General features: G+C 48.1%; 1 protein-coding gene across 1 annotated transcript in view; it reads left to right on the top strand.

Moving 5' to 3' along the window:
- The window catches only part of LOC142304351 (A.superbus venom factor 1-like), a 137,439-nt gene that overhangs the window by 6,810 nt on the left and 107,918 nt on the right, over positions 1-22,711 (top strand). Inside the window, exons 2-7 of the mRNA XM_075346656.1 lie at positions 8,455-8,641; positions 8,751-8,913; positions 11,212-11,282; positions 14,605-14,699; positions 20,260-20,342; positions 20,426-20,513. Coding sequence (XP_075202771.1) covers positions 8,455-8,641; positions 8,751-8,913; positions 11,212-11,282; positions 14,605-14,699; positions 20,260-20,342; positions 20,426-20,513 — 687 coding nt within the window. The remainder of the gene's footprint in view (positions 1-8,454; positions 8,642-8,750; positions 8,914-11,211; positions 11,283-14,604; positions 14,700-20,259; positions 20,343-20,425; positions 20,514-22,711) is intronic.

The raw sequence follows: 22,711 nt of genomic DNA, 5'->3' as shown, positions 1-22,711 counted from the left end.
GGGGGGTGTCTCACTGGAGTCTCTGGGGGGTGTCACACAGGAGTCTCTGGGGAGTGTCACACAGGAGTCTCTGGGGGGTGTCTCACTGGTGTCTCTGGGGGGTGTCTCACTGGAGTCTCTGGGGGAGTGTCTCACAGGAGTCTCAGGAGTCTCTGGGGGCGTGTCTCACAGGAGTCTCTGGGGGCGTGTCACACAGGAGTCTCTGGGGGGTGTCTCACAGGAGTCTCTGAGGGGTGTCTCACAGGAGTCTCTGGGGGATGTCTCACAGAAGTCTTTGGGGTGTGTCTCACAAGAGTCTCTGGGGCGTGTCTCACTGGAATCTTAGGGGGGTGTCTCACAGGAGTCTCTGGGGTGTGCCTCACAGGAGTCTCTGGGGGTGTGTGTCACAGGAGTCTCTGGGGGCGTGTCTCCCAGGAGTCTCTGGAGGCGTGTCTCACAGGATTCTCTGGGGGCGTGTCTCATTGGAGTCTCTGGGGGCATGTCTCACAAGAGTCTCTGGGCTGTGTCTCACAGGAGTCTCTGGGGCATGTCTCACAGGAGTCTCTGAGGGTGTGTCACACAGGAGTCTCTGGGGGCGTGTCTCACAGGAGTCTCTGGGGGGTGTCACACAGGAGTCTCTGAGGGCATGTCACACAGGAGTCTCTGGGACGTGTCACACAGGAGTCTCTGGGGGCGTGTCACACAGGAGTCTCTGAGGGCGTGTATCACAGGTGTCTCTGGGGGGTGTCACACAGGAGTCTCTGAGGGCATGTCACACAGGAGTCTCTGGGACGTGTCACACAGGAGTCTCTGGGGGCGTGTCACACAGGAGTCTCTGGGGGCGTATCACAAAGGAGTCTCTGGGGGCGTGTCTCACAGGAGTCTCTGGGGGGTGTCTCACAGGAGTCTCTGGGGGGTGTCTCACAGGAGTCTCTGGGGGGTGTCTCACAGGAGTCTCTGGGGTGTGTCTCACAAGAGTCTCTGGGGCGTGTCTCACAGGAGTCTCTGGGGGGTGTCTCACAGGAGTCTCTGGGATGTGCCTCACAGGAGTATCTGAGGTTGTGTCTCACAAGAGTCTCTGGGGCGTGTCTCACAGGAATCTTAGGGGTGTGCCTCACAGGAGTCTCTGGGGGCATGTCTCACAAGAGTCTCTGGGGCGTGTCTCACAGGAACCTTAGGGGGGGTTTCAGAGGAGTCTCTGGGGGCGTGTGTCACAGGAGTCTCTGGGGGCGTGTGTCACAGGAGTCTCTGAGGGCGTGTCACACAGGAGTCTTTGGGGGTGTGTCACACAGGAGTCTCTGGGGGCGTGTGTCACAGGAGTCTCTGAGGGCGTGTCTCACAGGAGTCTCTGAGGGCGTGTCTCACAGGAGTCTCTGGGGGGTGTCTCATAGGAGTCTCTGGGGGCGTGTCTCACAGGAGTCTCTGGGGGCGTGTCTCACAGGAATCTCTGGGGGAGTGTCACACAGGAGTCTCTGAGGGCATGTCACACAGGAGTCTCTGGGGGCGTGTCTCACAGGAGTCTCTGGGGGCTTGTCTCACAGGAGTCTCTGGGGGGTGTCTCCCAGGAGTCTCTGGGGGCGTGTCTCACAGGAGTCTCTGGGGGGTGTCTCACTGGAGTCTCTGGGGGGTGTCACACAGGAGTCTCTGGGGAGTGTCACACAGGAGTCTCTGGGGGGTGTCTCACTGGAGTCTCTGGGGGGTGTCTCACTGGAGTCTCTGGGGGCGTGTCTCACAGGAGTCTCTGGGGGCGTGTCTCACAGGAGTCTCTGGGGGCGTGTCACACAGGAGTCTCTGGGGGGTGTCTCACAGGAGTCTCTGGGGGTGTCACACAGGAGTCTCTAGGAGGTGTCTCACAGGAGTCTCTGGGGGGTGTCTCACTGGAGTCTCTGGGGGAGTGTCACACAGCAGTCTCTGGGGGGTGTCTCACAGGAGTCTCTGGGGAGTGTCTCACAGGAGTCTCTGAGGGCGTGTCTCACAGGAGTCTCTGGGGGCGTGTCTCCCAGGAGTCTCTGGGGGCGTGTCTCCCAGGAGTCTCTAGGGGTGTGTCTCCCAGGAGTCTCTGGGGGCGTGTGTCACAGGAGTCTCTGGGGGGTGTCTCACAGGAGTCTCTGAGGGCGTGTCTCCCAGGAGTATCTGAGGGCGTGTCTCACAGGAGTATCTGAGGGCGTGTCTCACAAGAGTCTCTGGGGGGTGTCACACAGGAGTCTCTGGGGGCGTGTCTCCCAGGAGTCTTTGGGGGGTGTCACACAGGAGTCTCTGGGGGCTTGTCTCACAGGAGTCTCTGGGGGGTGTCACACAGGAGTCTCTGGGGGGTGTCTCACAGGAGTCTCTGGGGGGTGTCTCATTGGAGTCTCTGGGGGAGTGTCACACAGGAGTCTCTGAGGGCGTGTCTCCTAGGAGTCTCTGGGGGCGTGTCACACAGGAGTCTCTGGGGGCGTGTCTCCCAGGAGTCTCTGGGGGGTGTCACACAGGAGTCTCTGGGGGGTGTCTCACAGGAGTCTTTGGGGGGTGTCTCACAGGAGTCTCTGGGGGGTGTCTCACTGGAGTCTTTGGGGTCGTGTCACACAGGAGTTTCTGGGGGCGTGTCTCACAGGAGTCTCTGGGGGCGTGTCTCACAGGAGTCTCTGGGGGTGTCACACAGGAGTCTCTGGGGGCGTGTCTCACAGGATTCTCTGGGGGCGGGTCTCACAGGAGTCTCTGGGGGCGGGTCTCACAGGAGTCTCTTGGGGCGTGTCTCACAGGAGTCTCTGGGGGCGTGTATCACAGGTGTCTCTGGGGGAGTGTCAAACAGGAGTCTCTGGGGGCGTGGATCACAGGTGTCTCTGGGGGGTGTCACACAGGAGTCTCTGGGTGAGTGTCACACAGGAGTCTCTGGGGGCGTGTCACACAGGAGTCTCTGGGAGCGTGTCACACAGGAGTCTCTGGGGGCGTATCACAAAGGAGTCTCTGGGGGCGTGTCTCACAGGAGTCTCTGGGGGGTGTCTCACAGGAGTCTCTGGGGGGTGTCTCACAGGAGTCTCTGGGGGGTGTCTCACAGGAGTCTCTGGGGTGTGTCTCACAAGAGTCTCTGGGGCGTGTCTCACAGGAGTCTCTGGGGGGTGTCTCACAGGAGTCTCTGGGATGTGCCTCACAGAAGTATCTGAGGTCGTGTCTCACAAGAGTCTCTGGGGGGTGTCTCACAGGAATCTTAGGGGTGTGCCTCACAGGAGTCTCTGGGGGCATGTCTCACAAGAGTCTCTGGGGCGTGTCTCACAGGAACCTTAGGGGGGGTTTCAGAGGAGTCTCTGGGGGCGTGTGTCACAGGAGTCTCTGGGGGCGTGTGTCCCAGGAGTCTCTGAGGGCGTGTCACACAGGAGTCTTTGGGGGTGTGTGTCACAGGAGTCTCTGAGGGCGTGTCTCACAGGAGTCTCTGAGGGCGTGTCTCACAGGAGTCTCTGGGGGGTGTCTCACAGGAGTCTCTGGGGGCGTGTCTCACAGGAGTCTCTGGGGGCGTGTCTCACCGGAATCTCTGGGGGAGTGTCACACAGGAGTCTCTGAGGGCATGTCACACAGGAGTCTCTGAGGGCGTGTCTCACAGGAGTCTCTGGGGGCTTGTCTCACAGGAGTCTCTGGGGGGTGTCTCCCAGGAGTCTCTGGGGGCGTGTCTCACAGGAGTCTCTGGGGGGTGTCTCACTGGAGTCTCTGGGGGGTGTCACACAGGAGTCTCTGGGGAGTGTCACACAGGAGTCTCTGGGGGGTGTCTCACTGGAGTCTCTGGGGGGTGTCTCACTGGAGTCTCTGGGGGCGTGTCTCACAGGAGTCTCTGGGGGCGTGTCTCACAGGAGTCTCTGGGGGCGTGTCTCACAGGAGTCTCTGGGGGCGTGTCACACAGGAGTCTCTGGGGGGTGTCTTACAGGAGTCTCTGGGGGTGTCACACAGGAGTCTCTAGGAGGTGTCTCACAGGAGTCTCTGGGGGGTGTCTCACTGGAGTCTCTGGGGGAGTGTCACACAGCAGTCTCTGGGGGGTGTCTCACAGGAGTCTCTGGGGAGTGTCTCACAGGAGTCTCTGAGGGCGTGTCTCACAGGAGTCTCTGGGGGCGTGTCTCCCAGGAGTCTCTGGGGGCGTGTCTCCCAGGAGTCTCTGGGGGCGTGTCTCCCAGGAGTCTCTGGGGGAGTGTCAAACAGGAGTCTCTGGGGGCGTGTATCACAGGTGTCTCTGGGGGGTGTCACACAGGAGTCTCTGGGGGCGTGTCTCACAGGAGTCTCTGGGGCATCTCTCTCAGGAGTCTCTGGGGGCGTGTCTCACAGGAGTCTGGGGGCGTGTCACACAGGAGTCTCTGGGGGGTGTCACACAGGAGTCTCTGGGGGTGTGTCTCACAGGAGTCTCTGGGGGCGTGTATCACAGGTGTCTCTGGGGGGTGTCACACAGGAGTCTCTGGGGGTGTGTCTCACAGGAGTCTCTTGGGGCGTGTCTCACTGGAGTCTCTGGGGGCGTGTATCACAGGTGTCTCTGGGGGAGTGTCACACAGGAGTCTCTGGGGGGTGTCACACAGGAGTCTCTGGGGGTGTGTCACACAGGAGTCTCTGGGGGTGTGTCACACAGGAGTCTCTGGGGGTGTGTCACACAGGAGTCTCTGAAGGCGTGTCTGACAGGAGTCTCTGAGGCGTGTCTCACAGGAATCTTAGAGGGGTGTCTCACAGGAGTCTCTGGGGGCGTGTCTCCCAGGAGTCTCTGGGGGCGTGTCTCACAGGAGTCTCTGGGGGCGTGTCTCACAGGAGTATCTGGGAGGTGTCTCACAGGAGTCTCTGGGGTGTGCCTCACAGGAGTCTCTGGGGGCGTGTGTCACAGGAGTCTCTGAGGGCGTGTCTCCCAGGAGTCTCTTGGGGCATCTCACAGGAGTCTCTGGGGGCGTGTCACACAGGAGTCTCTGAGGGCGTGTCTCACAGGAGTCTCTGAGGGCGTGTCACACAGGAGTCTCTGGGGGCGTGTCACACAGGAGTCTCTGGGGGCGTGTCTCACAGGAGTCTCTGGGGTGTGTCTCACAAGAGTCTTTGGGTCATGTCTCACAGGAATCTTAGGGGTGTGCCTCACAGGAGTTTCTGGGGGTGTGTCTCACAAGAGTCTCTGGGGCGTGTCTCACAGGAATCTTAGGGGGGTGTCTCAGAGGAGTCTCTGGGGTGTGCCTCACAGGAGTCTCTGGGGGCGTGTGTCACAGGAGTCTCTGAGGGCATGTCACACAGGAGTCTCTGGGGGTGTGTCACACAGGAGTCTCTGGGGGTGTGTCACACAGGAGTCTCTGGGGGCGTGTGTCACAGGAGTCTCTGGGGGCCTGTCTCACAGGAGTCTCTGAGGGCGTGTCACACTGGAGTCACTGGGGGCGTGTCACACAGGAGTCACTGGGGGCGTGTCACACAGGAGTCTCTGGGGCGGGTCTCACAGGAGTCTTTGGGGCGCGGGTCTTTGTGTCTTTAGGCTGCACAACATGATTACCCCTTGGTGTTGAGGACAAAATTTTCATTACATGAAAAGGCCCATACCTCTTTAATCATATGGTGAATTTAAGAAAAAACAAAACAAAATCAAAGACTGTTTAGGAAACACCAAATCCAATGTAGTCCACAAAAGCAAATCTTAAAGACATAAAAAGAGAGAAATAAAGAAATAAAAATAAGAGACAGTCCCTTGTCTACCAATTTATTATGAAAAAAAAAAACCACAGCTTTGACGTAGTCCATGGTGTACATATATTTTCCGACAAATCTGTGAAGAGCTCTGCCAGCTGGTATTTTTAGGTTTGAAGGGCTCAATAACCATGGACTTTCACAGCCTGATTATAGCAGCCCCCAGCTGTCTGCTTTACCTTAGCTGGTTATCAAAAATAGGGGGGACCCCATGTTCCTCTGGGGATGATGGATGGGGGCAGCATGGATGGTGGAGCCCTCCACGAGCAGGGCTTCTCCCCAGGGGTAGGTGAAGGGTTAACGTTGAGGCGCACGGCAATGAAGCAGTCCAGACAAAGAGGGCAGTTTGATGGTTTTTACTCACGGGATTCACGCCCTGTGGACGTACTGGATCCCATGTGTCACCGTGTGTCTGCTGGCTGTGCCTGCCAACCTGGTGCCACTCTCCCCCTATGCATTCTGGTGTATGTGGGTCTTCCCTGGCGTGGAGCACTTGGAGGTCCTCCTGGTATCTGGGTCCTGCCGCAGGCAGCTTGCACTATTTAACCCTTTCACGACCGGCCGATTTTTCGCTTTCCGTTTTTTTTTTTCGCCATTCTTTTTCTGAGAGACGTAACTTTTTTATTTTTCAGTCAATATGGTCATGTGAGGGCTCATTTTTTGCGGAACGAGCTGTACTTTTAAATGAAACCATCAGTTTTACCATATTGTGTACTAGAAAATGGCAAAAAAATTCCAAATGCTGAAAAATTGCAAAAAAAGTGCGATAGCACTATGGTTTTTGAGATATTTTATTCACTGTGTTCACTATATGGTAAAACTGATGTGTGGGTGTGATGCCTCAGGTCAGTGCGAGTTCGTAGACACCAAACATGTATAGGTTTACTTTTATATAAGGGGTTAAAAAAAAATCGGAAGTTTGTCCGAAAAAAGTGGCGCACGTTTTACGCCATATTCCGTGACCCGTAGCGTTCTCATTTTTCGGGATCTTAGGCTCAATGACGGCTTATTTTTTGCGTCTCGAGCTGACGTTTTTAACGGTACCATTTTTGCGCAGATGCTACGTTTTGATCGCCTCTTATTGCATTTTGCGCAAAAGTTGTGGCGACAAAAAAACGTCGTTTTGGCGTTTGGAATTTTTTTGCCGCTACGCCGTTTACTGATCAGATTAATTGATTTTATATTTTGATAGATCGGGCGTTTCTGAACGCGGCGATACCAAATGTGTGTATATTTTTTATTTTTTTAACCCTTTAATTTTTAATGGGGCGAATGGGGGGTGATTTGAACTTTTAGGTTTTTTTGTTTTTTTTTAATTTTTTAAAACTTATTTTTTTACTTTTTTTTTTTTTTTACTAGTCCCCCTAGGGGGCTATTGCGATCAGCATTCCGATCGCTCTGCAGTATCTGCTGATCACAGCTGGAAGGCTGTAAACAGCAGATACGCTCTCTTTCTCTTTTGCTGTGCCCCGGGCACAGCGAAAGTGAAACCAATTCATGTGTAGTACAGGAGTCATCACATGACCCTGTACTACCATGACAACTATCGGGAGTCACGTGATCGGTAAGTAAAACTTTACCGCGATTGCGCTTATAATGGCGCTGTCATGTATTGACAGCGCCATTATAAGGGGTTAATCGGCACGAGCAGATAACGATTCTGCTCGTGCCTAGCAGGCACACATCTCAGCTGTGAAAATCAGCTGAGATGTGTGCCGATCGCGGCATGCTGCCGCCGGAGGACCGCGGGCAGTAAGATTATGTCATTTAGGACGTAATTTTACGGCCCGCGGTCGTTAAGGGGTTAAGCGAATATGTCCCAATCCCCTCTATGCTGCTGATGCCTCGGACGTTAGTGGTGGCAGATGAGTCCTGGAAACCCACCCGCCTGGCAGAGTTAACAGAGGGCTTGAAGTCCTGATCTGTTCTGGGATCTGCAACCTGTGCGTGCAAAGTACTGTGAGCCCTGGATGTCCACCCCACAGGATCCCTCTGTCCTTGGAGTTTGCTCTCTCGCTCTGCAGCTACTTTCCTCCTCTGAGTGGCTGTTCTTTCTACTCAGGTATTTGCAGAGTCTTTCCTTTTTTCTATGTGTCTCAAGAGTCTCTGGTCTGTCTTGATACCTTACTTACAACTCCTCTCCTCAGCTCCTTTCACTTCCACACCCTACTGCAGACTGCTCACTAACACTTCCGAGGTCACTCTCTCCTCCCCCAGGTCTGGTCTCTTCCTCCCAGTTGGGTGTCTGTTATTTCACAGTGCCCAGCCCTGTCGTCTGGCTTCCAAATTGTCAATGTGTGCACATACCCTAATGCTCTGACAACATTTTTCCCAGCAGTGACCTGGCAGTCAGAGATGCATCCATTCGTCCATACTGTTCTCATTTCATTTAAGCACTGTTTCCATCTATTTCAGCAATTTTAATCCCCCAAGCCTTCGTATCTTCTGTATCCCATTGACTTCCATTATAGTCGGTATTCGAGTCGAGCCCATCTGAGCGTCTGACCTTCTTGATTTGAGTCCTGAGCACTCAAGCACTTAAGTGCTCACTCATTACTAACTAGTATATATTTTTTCTCCAAGTGTGTTATGTAGCTCCTGTATGGTTATGCAATTCAGCATTGCATGTTCCAGTTTTTAGGCATTGTGTAGAATAATTATTGTGGATATATTATGGTAGTATCAACCTCCATTTCCCTTCTTCCAAAGTAGGAAACGATAGAAAAGTAGCTCCCCAAAAGTTATATCCAGGGGTCCCCACTGAGCCTAATGTCTGTTCTGCACATTTTAACTCTAATTGTGTCCCTATGACAGATGCACTCTCATTACACCCAACGTGCTACGAGTGGAGAGTGAAGAAGCCATTATCGTAGATGGACACAACAAAGCTTTCGAGGCGGATGTCGAGATTCAAGATTTTCCTAAGAGAATTTCAAGTTTAGCAAAACAGAAGATCTCTCTGAATAGTGACAACAAATTCCTGGGCACGGCTACAGTCAAGGTAATGTGATGGCATAAGACAACCGGCTCCAATACATAACATACATTTGATGTCAATCCTTCATCAGGCACTTTATACCTTGTCATTTTTGTCTTCATTTTCTTGATAGATTCCATATAAAGATTTAGCTAAAGACCCAAAAACTAAACAATATGTCTATGTGTCGGTGAAATCTCAATTTTGCAATATGGAAAAAGTCGTTCTGCTTGGTTACCAAAGTGGATATATCTTCCTCCAAACCGATAAGACGATCTACACGCCCTCGTCTACAGGTAATAGCACTGCATTGAGATGAATCCAAGGCAAACATTGTGTATTCAATGAGCTACTGAATTTTTCGGTTTATAAGACGTCTTGGATTATAAGACGCACCCCAAATTTAAAGGAGGAAAATAGGAATAAATGATTTTTAATGTTAAAATGAGGGTCCGTTTTATAATCCTAGTGTGTCTTAATCCTAATGCTTACCAGGGGGGAGCGGTGGTGGTGGAGCAGCTCAGTAAGGGCACAGGAAGCAGGCTCAGCAACGCTGTGGGCTCAGAGGAACGGGTGCTGCATTCTCAGGAGCGTCAGTGGATGGAGGCTCAATGATACTGCAGGCTCGCGGGGTGTCGCAGCAGTGGGCGTCATTGCTCTGCCAGCGAGTTGCGAGGGCGTCACTGCAGTGGAGCAACTCACGAGGGCCACAGGATGGGGTGTCGGGTTGTCTCTGTGGCAGACAAGTGCCTGATTTGACTGTGGACTATATTGAATCGCCTGTGGTTAACGCCATGGACGTCAAGAAAAATGACCGCGGATGTGGTGCATGCTCAGAAAGGCCTCCGTGGCCATTTTCTTGACATTCAGCCCATCAATCTGCACACACGCTGATTCTGCATCCATTTTCTTGAAGTTCATCCCATCATTCTGTGCACACGCTGCCTCTGCAGCCATTTTCTTGACGTTCATAGCGTCAACCACGGACGATTCCATAAAGCACGTAGTCAGATCAGGCACCTGTCGCAACAACAATGCTGTGACACCCTCAGTATCGCTAACCCTGCCTCATATGACCCCACTTCCCCACAGCTGCCCCGGTAAGCCATATCCGCATTGGAAGACGCACCCCCATTTTACTCCCAGTTTTGGTGGAAAAAAAAAGTGTGTCTTACAATCTGGAAAATATGGTATTTGGCATAATTTGTGTAAAAAAATAGTTTTTTAAGCTTCACAGGAAGAGGTCATTGCTTATTGGAATGAGGTAAGGTTCCATGCTCTACTAACATGCATCAAAAAGTTTGCCAAAATTGTGGAACACATTTCTGGCACAAAGTAAGACAACTAATAAATGGCAGAAAATTAAATTAGACAGTCTTAAAATTAGACAGATTTAGCAAACACCATGAATCTATTTGATGAATTTGGCACAATTAATGATGCCTAGTCTAAGGGGCACTTTGCACACTACGACATCGCAGGTGCGATGTTGGTGGGGGCATGTCGAAAGTGACGCACATCCGGCGTCGCTCTCGACATCGTAGTGTGTAAATCCTAGATGATACAATTAACGAGCGCAAAAGCGTCGTAATCGTATCATCGGTGTAGTGTCGGGGAATTCCATAATTAGGCTGCTGCGACGGTACGATGTTGTCCCTCGCTCCTGCGGCAGCACACATCGCTGTGTGTGAAGCCGTAGGAGCGAGGAACATCACCTTACCTGCTTCCCGCAGCTCATGCCGACTATGCTGAAGGAAGGAGGTGGGCGGGATGTTTAAGTCCCACTCAGCTCCGCCCCTCCATTGCTATAGGCCGCCTGCCGTGTGACGTTGCTATGACGCCGCACGACCCGCCCCCTTAGGAAGGAGGTGGGTCGCCGGCCAGAACGACGTCGCAGGGCAGGTGAGTGCATGTGAAGCTGCCGTAGCGACAATCTTCGCTACGGCAACGATCACAAGATATCGCACCTACGACGTGGTCGGGGACTATCACTGCAGCGTTGGTAACACATTGTTACCGATGTCGCAGCGTGCAAAGCCCGCGTAAGTTTGCACTAAGAATGAGATAAGGTTGATATACAGTATATGCCCCATAGTTGTTTTGCTAAATGAGTCTTGGTTGGCCATCATGGTTATCCTCCATGAAGAGAGATTAGCGTGGTTACATTGTTACATAGGTTGAAAAAAAGACCTCGGTCCATCTAGTTCAACCTTCCTCCACCAATTCTACATTTTGTCACTAAATCTTGTTAATTACTTTACATTTATCAACATTAACTCTCCTTTGCCAAGTGTCTGCCCATTCTGACATCTTATCCAGATCATTTTGTAATATTGCAAAATGTTTAAAAACTGGTTTAAAAACCAAAAAAGAAAAAAATTGACTTGCAAAACCATCCCTGATGCATCTTCATATCGACGCCCTTATTCCTTGCCGATGTCCTCACTTTCTGGTCTTCGTAGCTGCAGCCAATGACTAGCCACAGAAGTGATGTATTACTTACCTGCATTGGTCATTCACTGTCAATGCTAGAAAAGAAAACAAGATGGCCCCTTGGCTCCCATAAATTTATTTTTTCTGTATTTATTCCACAGTTCTCTACCGCATCTTCTCTATGAACTACAAGATGTCTCCAGTCAATAAGGCTGTGATCATCGAGTTTCTGGTAAGACAACTGAATTCTTTTTCCCATTTGTGGTCACAAAGAAATCCAAGCTAAGAAACTAAAACTGCCACACAGAATCTAAATAATAGTATTGTCACAACACTAGTGTGCCAACAAATCCAGACCAAATGTAATGGAAATTACATGCGTGGCGCACCTGCGGCTTCAGGTGCCACAGGATGCTGCACCTCACTTAAAGTGCAGTACTCATCTCGGATACGGAGGAGGTCACTGCTGGTAACAAGCACAACCAACACATAACACGGGGTTCTCTTTCACTGGGACCGGGCTAGGGTAGGTGCTGTGGTGGTCATCACGAGGTATGGGACCTCATGCCCACTAGTCAGGGCTTCCACAGGGTAAGTGAGGAGTCATCCTACACACAATAGGCAGTCAGCACCAGACAATGTCTGTGTGAGGTCGCTCTTAGGAAAAGCAGGCAGACAATGAACAGTTTGGGGCACGTGGTCTGGAGCCTTAGGCTCAACCCGGGTTCTTAGAAAAAGAAGGGGGATCCTAGGGAGTGTAGCAGGCACCCGTGACCCATTCCAGGGCCTAGGAGCTGGAGTAGTCGGAGATTGTCGAAAGGAAACCACCTTTAGGGACCGTCGGTCATGACCTCTGAAGTATACAGGATCGGCTGGAACCCATCGCATCGGGGATCAGCACATCCAGCGGCAGTTTGTTACCTGTCAGTAAAGGGGACCTTGAACTGCACCGCATGTGTCATCCTGTTACTGCCGGCACCCTCACCATCGCGCCACCAGCACTAACCGCGTCTGAGAGACTATCACCTTCATCATCCTCCCTGGGGCCTAGCTCTTCCCGTGGAGAGCTGAACCAACTGTGCTGTGTAGTCATCCGCCCCAGGAGAGAGAAGCGATCCAGCAGTGGTGGTTAACCTTGGCCGCACACCATGGGAGGCATCACGAACTACTACCCCCATCGTCGCCAGTCCCCTGCCTTTTATTGACACCCGGGGTCTCGGAACCGGGCAAGGCCACCACACGACCCAGCAGCAGAAGTACCGTGGCCCAGCGACGAGTAGCACCCGACATCGTGGGCGCGTCACATGAATACTGTATTGTATTATGATTGTCCCAAAATAATGTAAGAATTGTGAAGTTGTACATCAGTTCACACACTGTTCAATGGGGTACTCACTCACTTCCAGCACTTCAGAGGTGGCAACAGGAGCACTTTTTATTTAAAAGACAGCAGGTTTATTACTCATAAACTGCTCCAGCAGCGCAGAAACAAAACAGGCTTTTCAGCATAAAGTCCCAAACACAAAACGTCCATACAGGTCTCTTTGCAGGGTTTGCCCGCACAGGATCTCTCACCAGGATCCCACAGGAGAAGTTCCCATCTGCCACAGACTGTCGGTCTAGAACACTTCACACATAGGCTGCTCTAGACACACACTGCCTCCTAGCAAGTCTCTCAACACAGGCTGACATCCCTCAGCTGTGTTCATCCAGAGGCTCCTACCGCTCAGAGATTAGCAACCTCTCTCCTCTCAGAGGCTGCTTCTCCTGCAGTGTTGCTCCTCACACTGCTCACAGACTCCACACCATCTGCCATGTGCCAAGCAATAGACTCCATTAAAGAACCATGTGACCTCTTAGACACATGTCTAACACATCCAAAGGCAGGGTATGTAGGTGGCCAGACCAAATGAACTATAATACAAACAAGTGGCACTACAAGTACCATGATGGACCTTCAGGCTTCCACCACTTCTGTGGTACATATCGGCCATTAGCAATGTAGCCGGTAGCCATCTCGCAGAATCTAGAATTCATAGCACCACCAATAAAGTTCAGAACATGTCCTATTACGAGTCTCATGTAAATATTTTTCACCAATAACATATCTTACAAAGCATGGCAATGACCAAGTAATAATGTAAAAAAATAACATATTTTATTAACAAGAATACTAATAAAAACATAAATAAACTTTTTACAAAAGTAATAAAAACATATATAATTATTACACAAAATCAACACAACGTAAAGAAAAAGAAAACTGAAATGACAGATGAAATTGAATTGACGAGGGACAAGCATCCCGAAACATCGTGTCTGAAAATTGAGGTTCTGCTCTAATATAAATCCTAAGTCATATGACAAGTCTCGTTAAAAGGCCACTTTTGACTTTTAGGATTGCTACTTCCAATAGGTGGCGATAGAGTTTGTCTCCTTCCTCCCTGAAGAAACAATTCGAGATCGTTACTACATCACAGTTGTTAAATCGTTGGTGAGATCGTTGGTGAGATGTCACACAGTCATTTTCCCAATGACTTTAGTAATGATGCAGCGACCTGTATAACGATCTCGTTGGTGGTTGGGAGCCGGTCACACAGCAGCTATGTAACGATTCCGACCTCGAATAGGGGCGTAGTGTTTGATGCTGTAAGCCATGTAGGCATGCATATGCGTCGCCTTTTCCACACCCCTCCGCTCCGATTGGTGGCCAATACTGCGTTCTGATTGGGCGGCCAGCCTAGAAGGCAACTTTGTATCGCTTCATCCTTTGTCCTTGCTTTGAGGATAGAACCTGCGACTCCACCCGGATTCATTCGTACTTTGTTCCCGGTTAGTTGCTTGCTTTTCTGGTCGAAGCTGCATCTGCACCCGGATTCATCCCTCCATCGTTCCCAATTGGGAACAAAGTTCGAATGAATCCAGGTGTAGTCGCAGGTTCTATCCTCAAAGCAAGGCTCAAAAAGGAACAAAGCATGAAGCGATACCCAATCAGAACACAGTACTGTTCTCAGCTCCAGCCAATCGTGCAGAGGGGGGCGCAGAAAAGGTGACGCAACTACACACCTACGTGTCACACTTTAAGTTCTCATCTAGGTCGTTAACGAGATCGTTGGTATAGGTGTCAAACATACAGATCCATCCGGCCCAGCAGGACTCCAACGAGCCAAAAATGGCCCAGGACATTTAGCAACGACCAACGATCTCACAGCAGGGGGCGGATCATTGGTACCTGTCAAACATAACGAGATCGCTGGTGAAGTCGTTGCTTCGTCACAGAAACTGTGACGTAGCAACGATGTCATTAGCGATCTCGTTATGTGTGAAGTGGCCTTAACACTTGATCATTAGAATCTTCCCAGACCACTTCTGGTGCCACATTCTTAAAACCTCTTCACAGAACCCTTTACGAAACCTAACTGACTAAGTTTGGCCCCATAATGACAGTACAGTAACTTCTATTATTAGCAAATTAGTTAATCACTTAACATATGAGCCTAATTGTCCCACATTATATTACTTTTACGTCACATTCTTTTCTTTCTTTTGTATAGACGCCTGAAAACATAATTGTTAAGAAAGATACAGTGAAAACTGAAGGAGAATCTGGTATAATTTCCTTATCCTACAAACTACCGGAACTTGTAAGGTAAATATCACATTTCTTTCTCAGACTTGTAATTTGAGATATCAAAGATTGTTATAGGAACATTTCCTATCAATTTACAATAGAAAGTAAAGGATAGGAACAACAATTGAGCTATTAACCCCTTCACGACATTTGACGGATCTATCCGTAATGGAGCGTGTCACGTTAAGCCCCACCCCCTGCCGCGGGCAGGCGTCGGCGATCAGCACACATATCAGCTGTTTTCAACAGCTGACATGTGTGCCTGCATGTTGCGAGTGGAATCGCTTCCACTCGCAACATTTAACCCCTTAAATCTCGCTGCCAAAGTCTGGCAGCGAGATCTATATGCGCGCGGCCATGATTTTTACTTACCGCCGCCCCCACCGGAAGTCACGTGCGTGATCATGTGACTTTCGGTGGTTGCCATGGTAGCACAGGGTCATGTGATGACGCCTGCAGCTATGACGTTTCACTTTTGTTTTCACCCGGCCCGGAGCCGAATGAAACAGGAAGTGATTATATCTGCTGTTTACAGCTGTGTAGCTGTGATCAGCAGATAGATCAGAGCAATCGGATTGCTGATCGCTATAGCCCCCTAGGGGGACTAGTAAAATAAAAAAAAAAGTAAAAAAAAAAGTTTTTAAAAAAAACCCCACAAAAAACCCTAAAAGTTCAAATCCCCCCCTTTCACCCCATTGAAGATTAAAGGGTTAAAAAAAATATATATATACACATATTTGGTATCGCCGCGTTCAGAAATGCCCGATCTATCAAAATATAAAATTAATTAATCTGATTGGTAAACGGCGTAGTGGCAAAAAAATTCCAAACGCCAAAATTACGTTTTTTGGTCGCCGCATGTTTTACGCAAAATGCATTAACAGGCGATCAAAATGTAGCATCTGCGCAAAAATGGTACCATTAAAAATATCAGCTTGAGACGCAAAAAATAAGCTGTCATTGAGCCATAGATCCAGAAAAATGAGAACACTACGTGTTTCGGAAAATGGCGCAAAAATGTGCGCCACTTTTATTGGACAAATTTGTGAATTTTTTTAACCCCTTAGATACAAGTAAACCTATACATGATTGGTGTCTACAATTTTGCACCGACCTAAGGCATCACATACATACATCAGTTGTACCATATAGTGAACACAGTGAATAAAACATCACAAAAACTATTGTGCGATCACACTTTTTTTGCAGTTTTTCCACACTTGGAATTTTTTTGCTGTTTTCCAGTACACTAGATGGTAAAACCTATGGTTTCATTTAAAAGAACAACTCGTCCCGCAAAAAACAAGCCCTCATATGGCAAGATTGACAGAAAAATAAAATAGTTACGGCTCTCGGAAGAAGGGGAGCAAAAAACAAAAAAAACGCAAAAACGGAAAGTGCCCGGGGACTGAAGGGGTTAACTCCAGTATAATGAGTAGAGATGAGAGAATCAATCTGATGCAAATCAAATTTGTGTTAAGATGTTAAGAAATTCTTGAACCCGAAGAATTAAGACAATTTTTGATTTGCTCAGTATAAATCATCTAAAATGGACAGACAATGTAGAATATTTATTCAGCAGATAAAGGATCACTTGACCTCGGGCAAGGATAGTGTGGCTTTCTGATAATGTTTTGCAGATATAACATCACATTATATAGTCAAGGTCAATTAGTTAGATCTAACAGGCAATATAAAAGCAGAAGCAGGAAATGCAGCTGCCAATTTGAGGCGAATCTGGATAGTGAGAGAACGTCACAGCTCAGCAACAGATATAGCAAGAGGAAGTCATAAACACTAAAGACACTGTACAGATAGTTATGTAAATACTAGAAACAGACCCGATGCTATTGCATCGGGAGTGCGGTGAAATGAACATCTGTCTATGCTTAGTGGGGAGTCCAGGAGCAGTGATATGCACTGAAATGTACAGGTGGGTATGTGGGCCTGTTAGGAGAAGTGAGGAAGCTTTCTTGTGTGTAAAGCATGCACTCCAGTAAGTGACACTGCTGTTAGATTCCTGAGTGACCTTAGGCAACCTTAGTGATGTTTGCGGGCTGACTCAGGAACTCTTGCGGTACTTGCGATCTCCTGCGAGACTTCATAAGTGAGAGCGGTGACAGCAGTGAGGGTATCTGAGGTCATAATAGCAATAACCTTAATTAAAGTCCCCCTAGGCAAGAGAGCAGTAAATAGCAAATGGGGTCATACAACAAGAGATAAAAAACTCCTAAAACGTAACATTTATTTGATATACATTAAAAAGTGGACTGCCACCATAAAAGAATAAAAAGTGTTATCATGGGCTGAAAAACAGAAAATAACAGCCTCAGACAGAGACACTCAGGCACAAAATGCAGGGGGTATGAAAAAACAAGTCACACACATACCTGCATTATTAATCACAGCAAAGATGGTTGCCACGTCGGAACAGTATATACCATATACCGACTGCAACCATATAAATAAAGAAAAAAACGGTCTTACCGTATTTCCAAGGGCATAAGATGATAGAGCTCAAACACAGGTGACCTCACACAGGTCCTACAAATGGGGCACATGCAGCTTGGCGTTCTTCCTTGCTGGACGTATATCGGTCCGTCCATGGGGCAATTTCACTGTCTATCAGTCCTGGTATTATTACTGGTATGATGAATAGTACCCTATGAAGACTCCCCTGATGATCACTTTTTGAAACGCGTCGGGAGGTACACTATTTTGGTTTGAGCCAACGAAAGGTATCTTTGTAGGACCTGTGTGAGGTCACCTGTGTTTGAGCTCTATCATCTTATGCCCTTGGAAATACGGTAAGACCGTTTTCTTCTTTATTTGCATGGTTGCAGTCGGTATATGGTATATACTGTTCCGACGTGGCAACCATCTTTGCTGTGATTAATAATGCAGGTATGTGTGTGACTTGTCTCTTCATACCCCCTGCATTTTGTGCCTGAGTGTCTCTGTCTGAGGCTGTTATTTTCTGTTTTTCAGCCCATGATAACACTTTTTATTCTTTTATGGTGGCAGTCCACTTTTTAATGTATATCAAATAAATGTTACGTTTTAGGAGTTTTTTATCTCTTGTTGTATGACCCCATTTGCTATTTACTGGTATCTGAGGTCAGACTCCAAGGCTTCCATGATCACTTTGTCCCGACAACACCAACACCTCATTATACCTGGATGTGGTATGGGTAGCACCATTCTAGACTGGGAACAGAATTGTGCTTACTCAGCCCACTATTTGGGTTCCGCCTGCACTGTTGTCCCTGGTCACTATGGCTATGATGTGAGCGCGAACTGCGGCTGCGCAACTGACAGTGCCACAGTGCATTGTGGGATACGGTTACATCCGCAACTGTCAATTATGTATGTAGATAATGTTTTACCAGGTTTTTGCTCGCTCATCTTAAGGCCTGCGCCACACATCCGTGCCTCCGGCACGTGTTTGTCATTTTTTACACGTACCGGCGGCACGGAGACATGTACAGCAATGCTACCCTATGGTAGCAGGCACACACATGTAAAACCACACGGAACGTGTGTCCGTGTGCGTTTGTACGTGTGTGCGATTTTCAAAGCGCTGACATGTCAGTGTTTTCTCCGGCAGCACGGGTGTTACACGGCCCGCACCCGTACCACACGGGTGTAGTGTGGATGCGGTCCCGTGTGACACGCGCCGGAGTAAACACACATGTCAGGGAAAAAAATAAAAAACATTAACTCACCTTCTCCAGCCCTCCTGTCTCTGCCGCTGCTGCCTCTTGCTGCCGACCGCCGCTCATTATTCTCATTGAATATTCACTTCACTGCCTGGCAGCAGCAGCAGCGGGGAGACGGGAGGGCTGGAGACCGAGGATCAGCACCACAGACAGCAGCGCGGACATCAGGAAGGACCAGGTGAGTATGATAATTACTGATTCTACGTGTGCTATCGCGGATAGCACACGTAGAACACACGTGTCCCGCACGTACCCGAGCCACGTACTTACCTGCACGCAACACGCAGGGAAAATACGTGTCTCTCGGCACGTGCGTGAAATTCACGTGAGTGTGGCAGAGGCCTAAGACAGCATAATGTATAGATAGAGACACTGATTCGTGTCTTACTTATTGTGCTGTTTAGTGTAGTCTTGTTAAAATCACTACTTTATCAGAGGGGTATTATCACTAAAGGACTTTAAAACCTACTGCCAGGTAGTCACGCATATCCATGAGTGCTATATTATGCTGCCCCCACCACTGATTAGCAACTTACTGCACATGCACAGTATACGCAGAACTCTGCCAATCAGTGGTGAGTAAGGGGTACTTTATACGTTGCGACATCGCTACTGAAATATCGTCGGGGTCACGGTTGTTGTGACACACATCCGGCCCCGGTAACGACATCGCAATTTGTAAATCCTAGGAGCAATGATGAATTGGCGCAAAACAGTCAAAAACCGTTGATCTGTGTCACGTCGTTCATTTCCATAATGTTGTTGCTGCTGCCGGTACGATGTCGTTTGTCGTTCCTGCGGCGTCACACATTGCTGTGTGTGCCGCAGGAACGACAAACATCTCCTTACCTGCGTCCACCGGCAATGCGGAAGGAAGGAGGTGGGCGGGATGTTATGTCCCACTCATCTCCGCCCCTCCGCTTCTATTGGCCGGCCGCTTAGTGACGTTGCGGTGACGTCGCTGTGACACCGAACGCACCTCCCCCTTGAAGGAGGGATTGTTCGGCAGTCACCGCGACGTCGCCGACCAGGTAAGTGCGTGTGAAGCTGCCATAGTGATAATGTTCGCTACGGCAGCAATCACAAGAAATCGCATGTGCGACGGGGCCGGGTGCTATCGCGCTGGACATTGCTAGATGTCGCAGTGTGTAAAGTACCCCTAATACAGAGCTCTCCATTTAGAGAACTGCTAGATCTGCAGTAGAGAAAACTGTGCTTTTATCAAAATAACAGCAAGCAGCTCAATAAGGGATACATTGCTGGAATCAGAGTCTCTGCCCTTACATCATGCTGCTCTCAGATATGGTAGCAAACGTCTAGCGACAGATTCCCTTTAAGAAAATCCGTATAGTGTGTGAGAAAAAGAGAATTGAGTTGTAAAGGTCCTTTCAGGGCAATTGGAGACTTCAGGGTATTTTTTGATTCTTAGTGAATTGAATTTTCTAAGAAAATTCCGTAAAGCTCAGAACTTCAAATTTTACAAGAGTCACTTATCTCTACTAATCATATTGTAGAACCTTGAAAACACATCCGGTAATACATTAACGACTGACTATGCTACATTTATTCCATGATGGTTAATTAGTAGGGATGATCGAATACCTCAAATATTCGGCAACGCCCATATTCGACGAATAGGTCGCCGCTATTCGACTATTTGCGAATATTCGATGCGCAATGTAAGTCTATGGGAATCCCGAATAACAACTATTCGGGCTTCCCATAGACTTACATTGCGCATCGAATATTCGCATAGCGGCAACCTATTCGTCGAATATTCGCAAAGTTGAATATTTGTGATATTCGATCATCCCTATTAATTAGCTGTGATATAATGCCATATTAATCTACCTCTCCAGTGTGGGTGTATGGACCATATCGGCAAAATACGAAGACTCTCCGCTGCAGAATTACACCACAAACTTCGAGGTGAAAGAATATGGTAAGAGATAGACAAAAGTAGAATAGCAGTTTACAGTGCGTCCTTCAAGTATTACTATTAATTTCTAATGTGCTTCCCTATAGTCCTACCAACATTTGAGATTCAGCTGATTCCAGACCAGAAATTCTTATATGTTGATGATCCTGAATTTATAGTGAACATTGCGGCAAAGTAAGTTCAGTATGGATGAAACGTGAGCATTAGATTGGAAAACAAAATGCAAACTTAAAAAGACAACACAAAACTTATGGTAGGAATATATGTCCAGTATATATATTTTTTTTTTGATATATATATATATATATATATATATATATATATATATATATATATATATATATATATATATCAAAAAAATAAAGAGAACACTTAAACAACACAATGGAATTTTAGTGTTCCCTTAATTTTTTGAGCAGTATTTACAATCACATTTTTTTTTTTTGCACCAACACCCCATTTGACTCAGGGAGCATCATACACTATGTTTTGAGGGTTAAATTTAATCCTGCACTTTACAGTTATTCACCAAAAAACCTTCTTACATTCATTAAAGTCATTGGAACTGGGAGCTACAGGTCATTAATAGCAGCTGTGATTGGTTGCTATAGGCAACGAGGGACATTCTTAATATAAGAAGCTTATGTGTGAGGTAATATGGTAGAGAGATGGATAGAGATATACAGACAGAAAGACAGAGCTAGAGAGATACAGACAGAGGCAGACAGGGAGAGAGACAGACATAGAGACAGAGAGACGGGCAGAAACAGACAAAGAGAGAAAGAGACAGAGAGAGATGGATAGACAGAGAGAGAAACATACAGAGAGAGGTAGACAGAGAGACAGACAGAAAGGCAGACATAGAGACAGAGAGAGAAACAGAGAGAGAAACAGAGAGAGAAACAGAGCGAGACAGAGAGTGAGCGAAGACAGAGACAGAGAGAGAGACAAAGAGATAGACAGAGAGAGAGAGACAGAGAGGCAGACAGAGAGAGAGACAGAGAGAGACAGACAGAGACAGAGAGGCAGACAGGGAAAGAGACAGAGAGAAAGACAGAGAGAGAGACAGAGAGAGAGAGACAGAGAGGCAGACAGAGAGACAGGCAGAGACAAAGACAGACAGAGACAGAGAGGCAGACAGGGAAAGAGACAGAGAGAAAGACAGACAAAGAGACAGAGGGAGAGATAGACAGAGCGACAAATAGAGAGAGAGACTGATAGAGAGACGGATAGAGAGACAGATAGAGAGACAGAGAAAGACAGGGAGACGGATAGAGATAGACAGACAGAGAGGGAGATAGACAGAGAGACATTTAGTTACTATCCCAGGCGACGCCGAGTTCTGCAGCTAGTCTTCTAATATAATACAATTTCTCAAAAAAAAATCTAAGAATAAAAGTTGCCCAAATCAGAAATAGTTTAGGTAAAAAATCATCTAATGCCTGTTTAAGTGATGTTCGTTTGGCAAACGAAGGAGAAAAATGGATGAATTTTTCTGAACAGAGAGAAGCAGCTGCTAGAGTTTGGCAGAGCAATACTACTCTCTCCCCATGAGTGTTGGGTGATGGGGAGGAATATTTCTTTTTTAGCTATAAATCATTGTAGGTATATGTCCTATGCAATCTTATGCTCAATCTTCTGGAGCACGCTGCTCTTCTGCTTCTCTACTTCCTGTTTGCCATGGGTCGGCGTGTTCCTGATGACTAACAGTTTATATACAGTTGACTTAGTGTCTGTAGCATTGGAGAAGCACAGGGGCACTGAGGCTGGTTGCTATTTAGCTTCAGTAATGATGGCTAGAGAGAGGAACAGATTGATTTTGGAAGGATCAACTATGAGTCAAATTTCCTGAAAGTCATCGTTGCTTGCTGATTGGAACACTTTGAGATTGAATTTGTAAGGAGTGGAAAAAAACATGTTCAGCACAAGTTACCAGCAAGTCAAGTGAGTTCATTACATTTTCTGCTACCTTGCGGTCTTCCCCCATAATGCCCAAGAGCTATAATATTACATGGTCTATCTTAGTTTATGAAGAAGATTATCATATCTTGTACAGTGGTGTCCAGTGCCTAGGTTATTGGAGTACAGGTGTTCACAGTAGAGCCGTACAGGTGTTCCTAGAGGAGCACATCGCTCACTTACTCTCTCAGTATATCGGTGATTGACTGCAGTGGTCAAGTGGCTAGAACACCATGTTATCAGATATGCTGTGCTAGTCACCTTCATGTATCAAGCGTTGGATCCACTGGGGTTATAGGAGATGAGATGTCTCTGTTTGTTGCCTTCAAAAGATCTGTGCCTGAAAACAGAATATTTTTCAATGCCGGAAAACTCTATCACCTACCACGAGATTTTCTAAGTTTGTATGTCAG

This window comes from Anomaloglossus baeobatrachus, chromosome 4, assembly GCF_048569485.1.
Source record: "Anomaloglossus baeobatrachus isolate aAnoBae1 chromosome 4, aAnoBae1.hap1, whole genome shotgun sequence".
Taxonomy (NCBI): Eukaryota; Metazoa; Chordata; class Amphibia; order Anura; family Aromobatidae; genus Anomaloglossus; species Anomaloglossus baeobatrachus.
This window is presented reverse-complemented; position numbering and strand designations above follow the sequence as displayed.